The following is a 15,035-nucleotide window of genomic DNA, read 5'->3' on the forward strand; positions in this document are numbered from 1 at the left end:
TTACTTTGAGCATGTGTTTTAAACAGTTTAATCCCTTTGTGAATTGTTTCCACTTGCGCCGTCCTTTAATTTCTTCATACAGCGGGAATCCAAATGAATTAATCCTGAGTCCAATAAGTCACTCCAATAGTGCTCCTTAATTACGCTTTCATCCTCCTTTAACAAAATACTTCACATTCATCCAGTTTGTGATTGTCAGATTCAGATATCACACTGTGATAAGCTCATCAAATGTTACTGTCATCAGGCAAAAATAACAAATAAATATAAAATCAAAATGTCAACTTTTCAGGAACTCCGGACGACCTTGTCTATCTTGATGACACATACCCTTTTCAACAATGAACTGACTTTGAATTGAGGAGGAATGAAATCATTCAGCTCCACTGGAACAATGAAAATCACCCAAAATGGCCAATTTAGGTTGGTAGTGTTGTTCATAGATGTACAGTATTTAAACACTCTGCAATAAGACAATATTTTGGATTAAAATTAAAATGTTGAGTCTATCAATGCACACAAAAAAGGGTTAGGGCAACTTTATATTTTGATAACTGATTCATTGTCTCACAAGGTTTTTTCAAACTTTAGAAGACCAAGAGATACATTCACTCAATGAAATTTCAGATTACTACTACATTTTATTGCTAAAATGTAGTAGTATGCATATTGAGGATTAAGGTATTAAGGTATTTCATCTCTGGGAATTGTGCATGAAACAAGTGTGGAGTTTTTCTGGATTGAAGGTTTCCCCCTGCATGTGTTTGTCTACTTGTGCTCGCATGCAGAGTGAGGGTGGATGTTGGAAAGAGAAAAGGGTGGGGGGAGAAAAAAAGAAGTTGAAGATGAGAGTAAAGGGGGTGAGAGGGAGGGGAAGAAGGGGGGCGAGGGAGGGGGAGTTAAGGGGGGTCTCAATAAAAGGGGTTGGGTGCACTTTTGTGTGGGAGGAGGAGGGGGGTGCTGGAGGGGAAAGGGAGGGTGGGCAAATGAGGGGGGGCGGGGCTGCAGACAGTATCCCCCGCCCTCCCTCGCGCTCCTCTCTGCGCCCCTCGCAATTACCTGTTCCACCAGAACTGATGTGAGCGCGAGTTTGCGAGCACATGCAACGTTTGGAGAGGAGCCAAATCTGAACTGAACTACTGTCTGTACACTACCAACAACAGGAGCCCGAGAGGACCATTTTAATTGAAGCCACCTTCAAATATCAACTCAGCCAACTGTTTTAACAAACCTCTGAAGCAAGCAGCCGACTGAGGATCTGAAAGAGCCGCAAGGATGCACTTGTTGTCCGCCAGCTGTGTGTGTGCCCTCGTCATCTCCGTGCTTCTCCGCCAAGGTAAGCTTTTGTCCCACTATCCGGGCTGTCGCGGTGTTCCCGCGGGTCGCTTCGGTGCTCTGAGCCGCAGGTAGACTGTGTGGAGGAAAGTAGGCACACGCAGGTGCCAACAAAACTTCAGCCCGGGTTATCGATCACATTTACGGGGAAGAGTGGCTCTTCGTTTTAAGTTTAAAGTTAGTGTGCTGCAGTACACTTTAGGTTATTCGTCGAAGAATGCAGTCATGTATGCTTTTTATATGAATATAGTTTGCATGTAAATGTAGACCTATGGAAATATATTTTATAAAGTCATAACAAATTATGATGTGGCGATTTTTACGAAACAAATAGACCAACAATATTCACATTGGTCACTCCTATGTGTTTCTATCCCTAGCAGGTGTGTTAAATTATGAAACAAAACGTACATATTACATGTATAAAAATGAGATCAGGCAGCTTTTTTTTAACTTCACTCACCTCAGTAAATGGTTTATCATTGTAGCCTACACTTTTGATCGTTTCTATAAAAGAGACATATTTGTATAGAAACTGCTTATATGACATTAACTATTCCATTGTGCCTCCCTTTTTTACCCCCCCCCCCTCTCATGATGAGAGAGGCAGGCAGTGGGGTACAGTGGGGCACATGTGCTCATGCCATGATGTCATCATGATGCCTCATTTTTTAAATGTGTTTTCTCTCCTGTTTAATACAGGCTGTTGAGCGGAATGATGTTCACATCCTGTCTGATTTATTGTAATTATTGGCTGCCTGTTGGCTGGGGAGGGGGAGCTGCAGGCTCCAACTAATAATTACATGTAGGACAGGTCTCATTTTGGATTTGGGCAGTAGCAATGGGTGGCATAAGCGAATGCTTCCAAGACTCTACAAATAGAAAATGGTGGGTTTTTTTTAAAAATATTTGATGTGAAATCAGCAACTTGCCATTAAGAAATTCAAATATGCTTTGAAAATTGATGTTTTGCCACTGTTGACTATGAAAAATAAGGAACAACGTTTTAAAACAACTCTCGGTGCTTATTCTTCGCTTGGTTTTTATTGTGCAATGGGTGGTGATGCCTCTCTCCAGGCTTCCTTGTTGTCTGCTTTTCGGCCAACAGGTAGCAGCACCATGTGCTCACATCACTCAGCCAGGCCATTAAGCAAAGCTGCACAGGGGCTCAGAGTACTCCCACAGAAAGGAAAGGGGTGGAGAGGCTAATCTCACTGTACTCCCTCTACCTCGTCACACTACGGTGGCGACTGTCGCTGTAAATTAACACCATGCAGCGCCGATCATTCAGGCTCAGGTGGTTTATTTGTAAGGAAATGAACAGCCCTTTTAAGACGCTTTTACACTGTTGTGCCGTGTGCTTGAGACAGGAGGAGAGTGCCCTGAGTTGGTGTTGATGGTTAGACTTTATGGCCATCTAAACTGCTTTGTGTTTAGCAGGCCTCAAGCAATGGTCATGTGTGTTTGCTTTCACAACAGATGGTCAGTCTCTTGCATGTTCTTGCAAAGGGCCAAGGTTTCCCTTCAGCTGTTCCAAAGGAAAATATATACTGTATCTACTTAATCCAGGCAAAGAAATCTGACAGAAAGTGTTTATTGAGTTTGTGATTTGCAATAAAACTGCATCAATACTTGTAATAAAAAACAGGCTTGCGTCTATTATATTTGAACTGCTGAAAAAACAACAGCTCCTGGGCCTGAGTTTAGCCAAAAACAGATACAACTGAAAAACAGAGCTCTGAATTACTCCTAGAACAAATAGTCAGAAAGATGCATCTGTTTTTTTGTTCACTCCCAAGTCCCCCCCCTTCCCCCACCACCTCCACCCCCCCCCCTCCTGAACAGACAGGCGGCGCCCGGTGTCACAGCTGGTATTACTTGTCAAGCGAGAGGGGCTCTCCTCTTTGCTAATGGACTAATCTCTTGTGAGGGTCACCCAATTTCACCTGAGATAGATTCGTTCTCCTTCTTTCATGTTTAACTATAGTTTATTTCCAGAACTGTCCCAGAAATGTTGTGATGTTAACTACTGGAAAAGGAAAGAATGGCTTTAGTTGTGTTACATGGGAGATTGTGTACCACTGTGTATTTTTGTACTCATGCTGTGCAGCTCGCATCTTGTTTGTTGGAGCCTTCCTCTTGATGTTTGAAGACTGCTTGTGGTTGTTTCTTCTTTTGAAAAGAGATTTCTTTGTGACTTGCAAAGTATTTCCTTCATACAAAATTCAGATGCATTCATTAAAAATATGGCAACTCAACCAAATCTTTTTTGGTTAGAAATGCTGTATCCGTATTTTGCGCTATCATTTTAAAACTTCTTCGCTTCAAACATTTTAGTTGTTCGTTTATCCAATTGGAAAATGGCTTGCTAGCTACAGAACACAATGAAATTGTGGAATCAAGTTTAACATCTCAATTACTGAGTTAGTACATAAGGAAGTATGAGAATCTGCAGAAATTATTATGGCTGCAAATGATCTTAAGGCCCGGACACACCAAAGAACACGTCCCGACGGACCCAATTGTTGTGTCGCCTCACGTCTCCTGTGTCTTGGCCAAAAAGTCGCACTGGAACTAGGGCTGCTCGATTATGGCAAAAATTAGGGATGCTCCGATCGCCAATTTCGGGGCCGATCGCCGGAATCAGTATCGGCCGATACCGATCGCCGATCCGATCGAGTGGGCGGGGCCTAAATGGAAGATTTAAACATCACTTTAAATCTTCCATTTAAAGTGATGTTTAAAACTCAGTTAATGGGGCTCATTCACTGGAGCTTCCACAAACAACAATCAACTTAATTATTACATTCAAATTATGTACATTATTCAAGTTTACATTCACTTTGGATAATAACACGGGAGAAATTAGCGGAAGCGCTCTCTTTTCCTCTCTCCCTCTCTCTCTCCCCCCTCTCTCCCTCTCCTGACAGCCTGTCAGTATCTCATGCAGCTCACTGATCCAGTAATGAGTGACCCGACAATGAAGAATACATATATTTATAATAACTAGTTTAGCTTGTTCCAGAGGTAGATAAAACAGCTAAGTGTGTTAGGTCTAACTCTTACGGTACGTCCACACAGCAGCTTTTCAAAAATCTTGGAGCTGGGCGTGTCTGAAAGCTTGGGGATATTTTGCGAGCAACGCGACCAACAACCAATCACATGAATCTCCCGCCCCCGACATACAAAGCAAAAAAACCCGGGGATTTTATGCGAGCAATATATATATATATATATATAAACTCCCCAAACAGGCGAAAACCTACCAGTTTCACCCACTATCTCTGCCACCTCCCTCCATGCCTGGTTCCTCCGGTTTGTATCCCGTTAATAGTTCTGGTCGTAAAGAACCGGGTAATTTGCTACCGTAATTTCTCGGTTCTCCCTGTGTGTGTGTTTCGCTGCGCTTACTGGTCCAGCGGGCTGAGCTGCAGGATTTCTGCTTCACACACGTTGCATACCACTATTTTACTGTCTTTTTCGGACACCTTAAAATAATGCCAGACCGGTGCAACAGGACGCTCATCGACAGCCAGACATCTATAGACTTAAGACTTACAAAGAAAACATACCCATAACACTGCTGGATGCTTAACCCTAATTCGGTACTTCATAATGTCTCTCAACAAGCTCTGTAGGATGCTCAGTTCTGTGTTCAGTGGAATCTTTTATTCTAGTGTACTTGTATTTTTGATTTAAAAAAAGATCATAGTTTTGAGTAGGAAGTGGGACATATGCCATTAGTCACCACGAATCGCAAAGCTATAAGAAAGAAGAATTGTGGACTTGTGTGCTGAGGTGCTAATGGTGGAGGGAAAAGGGGACCCGTGGGCTCATCACACAGGCAAGATCATACTGTAAATTAAAGCAGCATTAGGGTGTGGAGCCTAGTGTCACTTCCCATCAGGGGGTGCAGGATTCCTGCTAGCGCCCCCTGGCAGCAGCACTTTATGGCCCGGATGTGTGGTTCAAGCTTAATTACCTACTGATATGGTAATTTCATTTTTAGATTACAATTAACACAAACAATATATAATGCTTTGTCTGCGATAAAAACAACCTTATAATCTTTGATGCAACATTTACAAAATAACAGGTTCTTGTGAAGTCATTACATTTGAAACCTCATATTAGAGTTGATCATTTGCCTGAGATTTACAAGAAATAACATATCAAATCAGCTTGTCCCCAGAGAAATGATGCTTATAATATATGCAACTGGACCATATGGTGTGGTAGCTGCTCACATACAGTAGACCCTGTAACAATAGACAATGGCCCAAGATGTGCAAAGAACAGTACAGTTGGATAAAACTGTAATTCTGATGTTTAACACAGTGGATAGTCATGAATTCTAAATGTAGTTGCTCTTTGTCTGCTATGCACCCCCACACGTACACACACATGTTTCTTTCCATGCCCAGCAGGACACTGAACAGGTGGGGGAGTGTTGTTTTTTAGGGCTGAGAAGGGGGCAAACCATGTCTCTTTATGGTTTCTGTTTGTGTTTGCAGTTGTTGAAAGAAAACACATTGGTCCCATCGCTCATGTTGTGCTAAATGATTACAACCTTCAAGTTTTTCCCTCATTATTAACTTGATTACAATTTCCAGAGAGAGCAACTCACTCTGCTGGCTCACAGAGCAGAGAGATGTATGAGCGACTTAGCTTTGAGAAAAAGAAATTACTTGTGTGGCAAAAGCAATCACTCTCAGGCAATGACTCAACGGTAAAAAGGGTCTTTTTTTTGCTTGTGACAGTTTTCTACACAGGATTATCAGTAAAACAGCAGCAAGAATCTTAATTAAACTTTGGTGAGTAGTTTGCCCCAGCCAGAAAGTGAGATATATTCCCATTTGTACACACTCAAATTACCTCTTCATCTGCCATTTGTTGGTGTTATATGTTAACTTGGCAGGTTACATTTAGCATTTTATTGGCTTTTTATAAACACGGTTTTCATAGTTATACAAGGAAGGACATTTTAAAGTGAAAGAAAACATTGTAAGGTTTAACAGTTTTCTTGTGGCCATTTTCCTTATTTTGCACACATGTTCCTCGCTCTGCTGTGCAAAATAATAAAATAATAATTTGTTATTCAAGGGGAGGGACCAGAGTTCTTTTGTTTCAGCTGTGAAGAAAGGCTTAACAACAGGAGAGGAGAGGGATGACTGGGCTATGCAATAGTGCTTCGTTCTTTATGCAGGAATACCCCCATTGAAATGCATGAAGGTATCCTTGGTTTTGGTGAAAGAGCAACAGCACTCTGAAATTGGGCAGCCCTTGTCTCAGGGACAAAAAGTGAGGTTGTTTCTGTCTTTTGTCATTGATGCAGCCCCTGGCTTTCACTGGATTCTTGTGGACTCCCGCCGACTGTATTGTGTGGCTGGCTCCTTATAAACAAATGAGTGTATGATAGTGACTTCTTGCTCCCGCTCTTCTCTTTGTCATTAATATGGAACAGCACACACCCCTCGGATAGGGCACAGAGTAGCTGCTGCCTGTCCCTGCACTTCACATTTGCAACCTGACTGGGGGTGGGGGGGTGGGGGGGGGGGGGGGGGGGGGTGGTGGGTGGTGGGTGTCTCCCCTCCATATGAAAAGCCTGTGGCCACACCCTTCCTTAACATGGCCCGGATCTTTGTTCAAATTCTCCATTAGAGGCAATGCTCTATTTGAATGAATTCTTTTAGAGGCCTCCATTAACTGTGATGGTAATCCTTCGACCTCAGAGAATATTTAAGGAATACCATTCAGGGGCATATCTGCCAGAAGATGGGTGCTTATGTGGCTTTTGTTTTACATTTAATGAACTTCTTTTTCCTCATTAAATACATCTTATAGATTAAGCCAAGACAAAGGCACTGTTCCCACCACTGCCAGCAGCAGGGGCTCGTACTGACCCATGGAAGGGGGTTAGTGGTGAGCCTCTTATAATTATGCCTGCACCATAAAGTCATTATTTCTGCATACTTATGAGAGACAGGGAATACAAGAGGTTGCTATTGTATGAGACTTTTAAAGCGAATTCAGTGTCGTTGACTCAGCTTTTGGGTAGAGGTGAAACATCCATCTCATCCCAGGCCAACTCATAGAATGACATGAAGATTTGTCATCTATTCATTTCTGAATCATTCTCTGTTGGGCAATAAGCCTGATTGTAATACTGAGAAGTCTCCCTATTCATTCAGATGCTGTTTATTAATTTTTCATTCATGAAATACTGTGCTGCTCCTCTACGCACTGCCTTAGGGAGTGAACAGAACGGCCCTGTGTCTGCATCTGACCTCAGTATTCACATTCTTGCGATTTTAAAAGCTGTTTCTTTGTGTTGTGCTGGTGTCCACGATCCTTCCTTCACAAACTGCAGCAGCAGTCTGCAATGCCTGAAGCTATCTTTGATTACATGCTGCTTCGGTTGAACTTGCAGGAGACACGAGTTCTAATTCAGGAGACTCTTCACAGGGGATGGCAAGAGTATATCTTTGATTTGAATTAAGAGCCTGTCATTCTTTTAGTGCCTAAGTACAAAACAAGATAGAAGATGAAATGGTTGACCCTGTCCTCTATGGGTCATCACTGTAGCATTACACTTGGGGCTACCCTTGAACCTTTTATAAAGGTCTAAGACAAGGGGGGAGCGGGAGGGCAGACCCAACCTGCTCTAACATGCTGGATGTTTTTTTCCTTTTTGAAATCATGGTATTGGACCAACCTTTCAAGAAGATGTGTTAAAATAGTATACATGCTTCCATAGAAACATGGTTTATATAGTGAGTTAAGAAAGGATACAGATTTGAAATATTAACCTAGAATTCATATATAAATAGATTAAAAAGAAATGTATTTGTAATTTAAATATTGTCTAATATAAGCAAATAACTAGATTCAACAGCTATATATATATATAACTTTAAGCTAATTATTTAAACTCTGTTTCCAAAATCTAAAGCGTTAAATTAAGACCTTATGGTTATGTACAACCTAATGTTTTTTGCTTTCAACCTCATAAATCAATCCCCCCGTTCCCCTTTTCGATGAAAGACATTTCCAAATTCCAGTCCCTAGGAAAACTATGACTATCACCCGAGGGCTTGAACTTTCTGATCTGAAGTTCTTTGCAAAGAATGTTATTTACTGGGAAGAAATGTAATCCTGACACGACACAATCCTGTCTTGTTGTGAGCAAAAGGCTTTAGCAAAAGTACCACTGTTTCCTCAGAGGAAGTCAAGTGGTGGCGCTTTACAGCACAGGCGATGCTTTGAATGATAAATGGCTTGTGTTAGATGTTTTATCATAAGACGCTTTGCTTTGCTGTTAAGTATTCAGCTGTTCCACTGCCAGACCTTACAAGGAAGGTGAAGAGATGCTTGTCTGGTAATTGGATGCAATACTTAATTTTTCTTAATGGGATGTCTTAAGAGGTCAAGTAGTCTCTTGTTCCTGCAGAGAATCTCTGAGCGTTACACATCCCACTGGTGCGTTTTAGACACCGATTTGTACTAAGTTAATCTCTTAGCAATAAACTCTATGTGCATCACACTGGTTAAACGTTGGCTCAACTGCAAGGTGGTTGCAAAATAAACAAAGCACTGAGGTTTAATAGTAAACTCACAAGCAGCCTGTCTACACGTGCCCCTTGTCAAATAAAAGTTGCTTTATTGCCGTGCCTCGCTTGTCTGTGTGAATAGAAGATAGATAGATTAACTTTGTAGTGTTTAATTTTGAGAAATGAAATGCCATAACCCATTTTTCTACCATTCATTCCCCCCTTATACAAGCAGATACAGGGGAGATGACACATCATTTCCTCATATAACGATAGTAATTTCACTTCAGCGCACTGGATGACACAGCAAAGCATTTGACAATTAATTATGGATTTGTTTCGCAGTGAGTGTAAGACGTTTTAGGTTAAAGCTGCCTGGATTTTCTAGGAAATCTCAGGATTACCTGTCTTATTGTGGAGGACTTGCCACAACACGCTGATTTATAAACAGAGCCATACAAACGGATACACTGAACGAAGAGAACATTACAGCCACAGTCATTTGTTCAGAAAATAAGATCTCCCAGTGGGCTTTTAGGGGGGAATTCCTCTGATTTCATACTTGAATAAATATACGTTTTATTGGCCTCAGTAATGTGTTGTGTTCACTGAATTTGAATTTCCCAGGTTTTATATCTACACATATTTATGTTCTCAATATAACCATATTTGTTCACATGTTTTGTGAGCTAAATGATTATAGCAACATGCTCACACTGTGTTAACAGGCTTATGTTTGGAAGGTATGATGCTTTTCAAGTTAACCATTTAAGATTAGCCTTCGAAAGCTGATAGCATGCGAAGATTTGTCAATTTGTCCTACACTTGGGACATTTTTAGATGATAATAAACTATGTATAAGGCAATGGGGTCAGCAGATATAACACCAATTCAAACTAAGGGGAACATGAATATATGTACTGGGGCTGCAAAAAATATAATCAATTGATTATCTTCACTTTTAGTCTGATTCACATTTCATGGAAATCAATCCATATGTTGTGGAGACATGCCTTTTAAAGCCACATTTAATTTATTTTATGGTGGCACCATAGGAGACATCAGGGAATAACCGAAGGCATTAAGCTTGATCATCTGGGTAACATGAATGTCTTTACAACGTTTCATGACAATCCAGTGTTCCAGTGCTAAAACTGTGGAGATATTTCAGTTTAGAAATCAGTGGTAGACTTATGGCGCGTTTCCACTGCAGGCCTCGCTCGGTTTGGTTAGGCCTTATTAGGCCCGGCTCACTTTAATGCTGCACTTCCATTACAGTTTAGGAACTAGGATAGTTACTATAGTAACGCAGTGTAGGCAGAGCCGTGACGTCATCTTCAATGAGTGCCCCAGAAAAACAACACAGCCGTTAGCTCTTAGCACTCAGAGCTCACAGCTCCTCATATCTGTTCAGAAACTAGACAAAAGTTAAACAAGTACAAACCACAGACTGTCTGTGTCATGGCGAATACAGTCGCTGGTTTATTTATGTCTGTATAGGCCGTTGTTGTGAGTGTGGACGGTCGGAGCATATATAACGTTAGCTTAGCCAAGCTCCATTTAGAAAACACGCATTTTAAAAGGGTTTTTCGCCTGCAGTCTGTCTGCAGACTTGTCAAAGCATTAATTCATGGTTTTTACTAACCGGTATCAGTATGTTGTTACTTCGGCATCATTTTGAAACGTGTATTACAATTAAATCACGGTCAAATATGTTCATCTTGTTGTAGTTGTAGCCCCCTTGCCAGCAATTCTCTCTCTAGTTTAGCATACTCAGCCCGACTCAGCCTGGTTGTTCCTGGCCCTAGAACCACGATTTTATGGGGCCAGAAAAACTGTGAATTAGGACCCGCTAGCCGGTACTAGGCCAAGTGGAAACGCAACCAAAAATGGGCTCGGCACGCTTAAAGCGAGCTACCCGCTGCAGTGGAAACGCGCCATAAGCGGACATTGCTATCTTTAGTGCCATGCCAGTAAGAAAATGCCTAATGGTTTTGTTCTGTTACAGCTTGTGGCTCTTTATGGACTTTCGAGGGGGCTCTTGTATTTTTGTGTGACCCTGGGGTGGAAGCAGCTCCTTGCTCCAGAGGACTTTCAGAACAGCGGGTTGAATCATTTTTGCTTGAAGGGGAATAGTCTGTGCAGAGCAGCCCCATAGAGAGTTTTACCCAAGAGCTCTTTAGGCCACGTTGTAGAAACAGTATTTTGTAGGTATCTTTCAGAGTTGCTTATTGACAGGTTTTGTGTGAAGTGGGGGGTTTGTCTGCTACTCACCGTCTGTTAGCTCTGCAGGGCTACTTATTCTATTGTTCTGGATGTACCGCACAGGACACGATGCAGAGGGGGGCGGGATGTACACTGTCAGGCTGGATGGTTAAAAGCACTTACCCTGATGTATGGCTTCCCTCATGTCATAATGGTAGAAGAAAATTCAATAGCCACTACTAATGAAATTATTATGCTTTAAAGGACCCGGGTTCCTAGGACGACAGGGACATATGCTAAAAAACATAAACTGAGAGTGGTTATCTTATCTTACGCAAACAAAGGACTCAAACAAAAGCAAGATTGGGTTTGTTGTGACATTTCTATCTAGGCGGATAACACTTTTTGTGACCTTGCTTCAGCAATAGTCAAATTGTCTTTTGGACATCCGTGAATTTATTTTTCATAAACAAACACTTTATGGAATACACTAATCCATCACGCACCAAAACCAGCTTGGCGCCATTGGAGTAGCCATGAGTAAAACCTTTCCATTCATATTCACAGTTATCCCGCCATGTAAGTCTGAAAGTCCTGAAGTCGTAGGAAGACTCAGTGGTGTGACGGCGCTTGTTAATCTCTGAGCTTTCACAGTACTCCATCAAAGCAGACATTGGCCCATGGGTATTAAACATGAAACCACACAGATTTGATGTGCAAGCAGGTACATAATCCTTTGTATGTATTATCTGCATTCCACGTATTCCTCCCACCGCTCTCTGCTCTGTTTAGCCAGCACAGGCTTTAGGACCCCCCCAGAGCCAGAAGCTCAAGCAGGACACAATTTGAAAATCGTCATGCCCTCTTAATACCAACCAGGCTGTTTGGCTTATTTGGATGTGGAGCATTGCCTGCTCTGTTTCACAGTGAAGGGTTAGAAGGTCAGGCCTGTCATTAAGAGTGAACAACAGCATACATGACTCTTTGCTCAACTAATGCGAAAGTATCGGCCTTGCCACAGCAATTACCGGAGATGAAAGCTACACAGGCCATGAGTAGATCAAATAAAAATATCTACCTGTTAATATTTTCTGTTGTTTACAGCATGACAAGGCATGCATTATTGATATTGCAAAGCAGGTGCTGTGAATTATAATCAGACAATAGTACAACCAGCGCACATATTTCCATTAATCATCCATTTTGTGTTTGGGGAAATATGATTCCATGGCTCATGTAGCGTCTAATGAAGCACTTTAAGATCGATAAGTGGATGCATTCTTGTTTACCCACGTAGAAAAGTGATGGGCTCTGGGTGGATTCATCTCCCTCCTCCTCCTACCACTGTGGTCAGGACTGTGTGTTTTTCTTTAGTATAGAAAAGGCTCCATTTGCCCTTGACGGGATGTGTGGGGGAGGGGTTGTAGCATCAGGTTTGATTGTTATCCTGAGGCAACACCCGCACCTGTATTTTGTGCATTCAAAAAGTATGAAGGTAAACAGAAGTGCTCCCTCAGGCCCAATGAGCCGCAGATGTTTGAAGGATTTCCTGTTGAGGGAGGCATGGGGGCTGGGACAGGGCGTGGCTTTACCAGGAAAGGAAGCACTTGTGGTTCAAACTGACATGCAGGTACTTGAACAAAAACATACTGCAGGTGGGTAAATAGTGGCATGTGAAGCTGCTGGAGTAATATTTCAACATGTAAACCAAATCCACCAAATGTGTTACGATGCTTTCATTCTGATCGTGCATTGGATGTTTCAATGTTGACCTTCTATACGTCTCGGTCTGTTTCCATAAAAGTTGATGAGGAGGGCATGGGTTTTGTGCCACGGCTGCAACTTCCAATTATAATCATTACCAATTCAGCTGTCATTTCTGTCAGACAATAAAGAGAAATGCCCATCACATGTTTCCAGACCCCAATGTCCAAGGTCCACAACACTTAAGATATTATGTTTTCAATAGGGCTGTCAGTCGATTAAAATATTTAATCGCGATTAATCGCATGATTGTCCATAGTTAAAGGTCGGGTAGGTACGTTTGAGAAACCGGCTCGAGATCGCTAGAATTTGAAAATACACAACCGGAGAAAATCTGCCACTTCCTTATAGAGCCCCTCCTCCAACACACACGAACGCGCACATGACCAATGAGGGCACGAGATAAGTGTGTGCCCCGATGGAAGGCTGACAGGCAGGTAGGCCATCCAATTGGTTGTACTTTTTACAGTATTACGGCTTCTACAGATGACATTTTTTTATGGATTTTTTGTCAAAGCACTTAAGATATTCATTGCTATCGGGATGTTAAGAGCATTCCATGGAATATAACAAAAAGTGTATCTCGAGCCGGTTTCTGAAACTTACCTACCCCACCTTTAATCGCGATTAATCGCTAATTAATCGCACATTTTTGATCTGTTCTAAATGTACCTTAGTGGAATATTTTTCAAGTTTTTAATACTCTTATCAACATATGAGTGGACAAATATGCTTTATGCTAATGTTTATTATCATTTGAATAATGACAAATATTCTCATGAATATTAAACACAACAACCTCTGAACATAAATATTCGACTCAATTCAACCTGGAACCTCTCTCATACAATAATACAATACAAATGGTGTGCGTGTGCGTGTGTGTGTGTGTGTGTAGGGTTGCCAACCCGTATTTGAGCCAAAAGGGGCGTGGCCCGTACGGGACATTGTTTGCGTGCAATGCAGTGTGTCTGGCTGCGTGCCTGTGTGTTTGTGTGCTGTATGCGAAGGGCGCTAGGACCGCTCAGTTGACAGGGCAGGCACAATGCTCACACATGTGTGTGTGTGTGTGTGTGTGTGTGTGTGTGTGTGTGTGTGTGTGTGTGTGTGTGTGTGTGTGTGTGTGTGTGTGTGTGTGTGTGTGTGTGTGTGTGTGTGTGTGTGTGTGTGTGTGTGTGTGTGTGTGTGTGTGTGTGTGTGTGTGTGTGTGTGTGTGTGTGTGTGTGTGTGTGTGTGTGTGTGTGTGTGTGTGTGTGTGTGTGTGTGTGTGTGTGTGTGTGTGTGTGTGTGTGTGTGTGTGTGTGTGTGTGATGGATCGTTGGAGCTATGTGCAACTCAAGGCATATGCTCGAACCAGGGTTTCCGATAGCCGGTAATTACCGGTTTTTAGCTGGTCAAATTTATTAAAAACCGGTAAATTACGCAGCTCTGCATAATCACCTGAAGCCCCGCCCTCTGTTTAGCGGGCTGCAGGAGCTGCTTGAGAAACTGACGGGCTGTCAGGAGAGAGAGGGGAAAAGAGAGGCTCCGTTTCTCCCGTGTTATTATTCAAATGTTATGTAAACTTTTGAATAATGTACGTTATCTACTACAAGTAGTTTGTTTGAATGTAATAATTATGTTGTTTGTTGTTTGTGGAATCATTTATTGAAAAATGTATCTGAATTTTTCGATCTGTTACGATTATAAACTGAAGCAATATAAAAATGAGCCCGTGAACTGAGTTTTAAACTGAAGCATATCTGCTCATAGTCCGGTAATTACCTGCTAACGGAAACTCTGCTACACAACTATTATTATTATTGAAATATGACCGGTAAGTTTCAAATTAGTCCGGTAAAATAAATTCTGCCCGGACATTTGACCGGCGAGAAAAAATCCTAGCGGAAACCCTGGCTCGAACGGGAGCTGCCTGGACGCTGCAATCATGTTGCACACTATCCGTGCTGAGTGTGCTGACTTTTCGTACAATGTACCCCTGTCTGGCTTCCTGCATCAAGTCAAGTGCACAGTTGTGGCGAAATGTCGCTCCTCTGTTTTCATTTAAACAGCTCTTTATATCCGTTAGCGCAGCTAGCTAGCACCAGATGCTAACAACAATACACGTAAGGTCTCTCTCTCGCTCGCTCGGGCCACATTACACACACCCTCCCGGTCCTCCCAATAACCAGGCGGTGCCTG

The 15,035-nt window shown here is 42.1% G+C and overlaps 1 protein-coding gene across 2 annotated transcripts in view; it reads left to right on the forward strand.

Annotated features, from left to right (window-relative positions):
- The first annotated feature begins 1,056 nt into the window (after positions 1 to 1,056).
- Positions 1,057 to 15,035, forward strand: part of LOC117456880 (CD166 antigen homolog) — a 37,494-nt gene continuing 23,515 nt past the window's right edge. For both annotated transcript variants that reach the window (XM_034096731.2, XM_034096732.1), the window contains exon 1: positions 1,057 to 1,336. In XM_034096731.2, coding sequence (XP_033952622.1) covers positions 1,276 to 1,336 — 61 coding nt within the window. In that variant the 5' untranslated portion in view covers positions 1,057 to 1,275. The remainder of the gene's footprint in view (positions 1,337 to 15,035) is intronic.

This window comes from Pseudochaenichthys georgianus, chromosome 13 (assembly GCF_902827115.2).
Source record: "Pseudochaenichthys georgianus chromosome 13, fPseGeo1.2, whole genome shotgun sequence".
NCBI classification, from domain to species: domain Eukaryota; kingdom Metazoa; phylum Chordata; class Actinopteri; order Perciformes; family Channichthyidae; genus Pseudochaenichthys; species Pseudochaenichthys georgianus.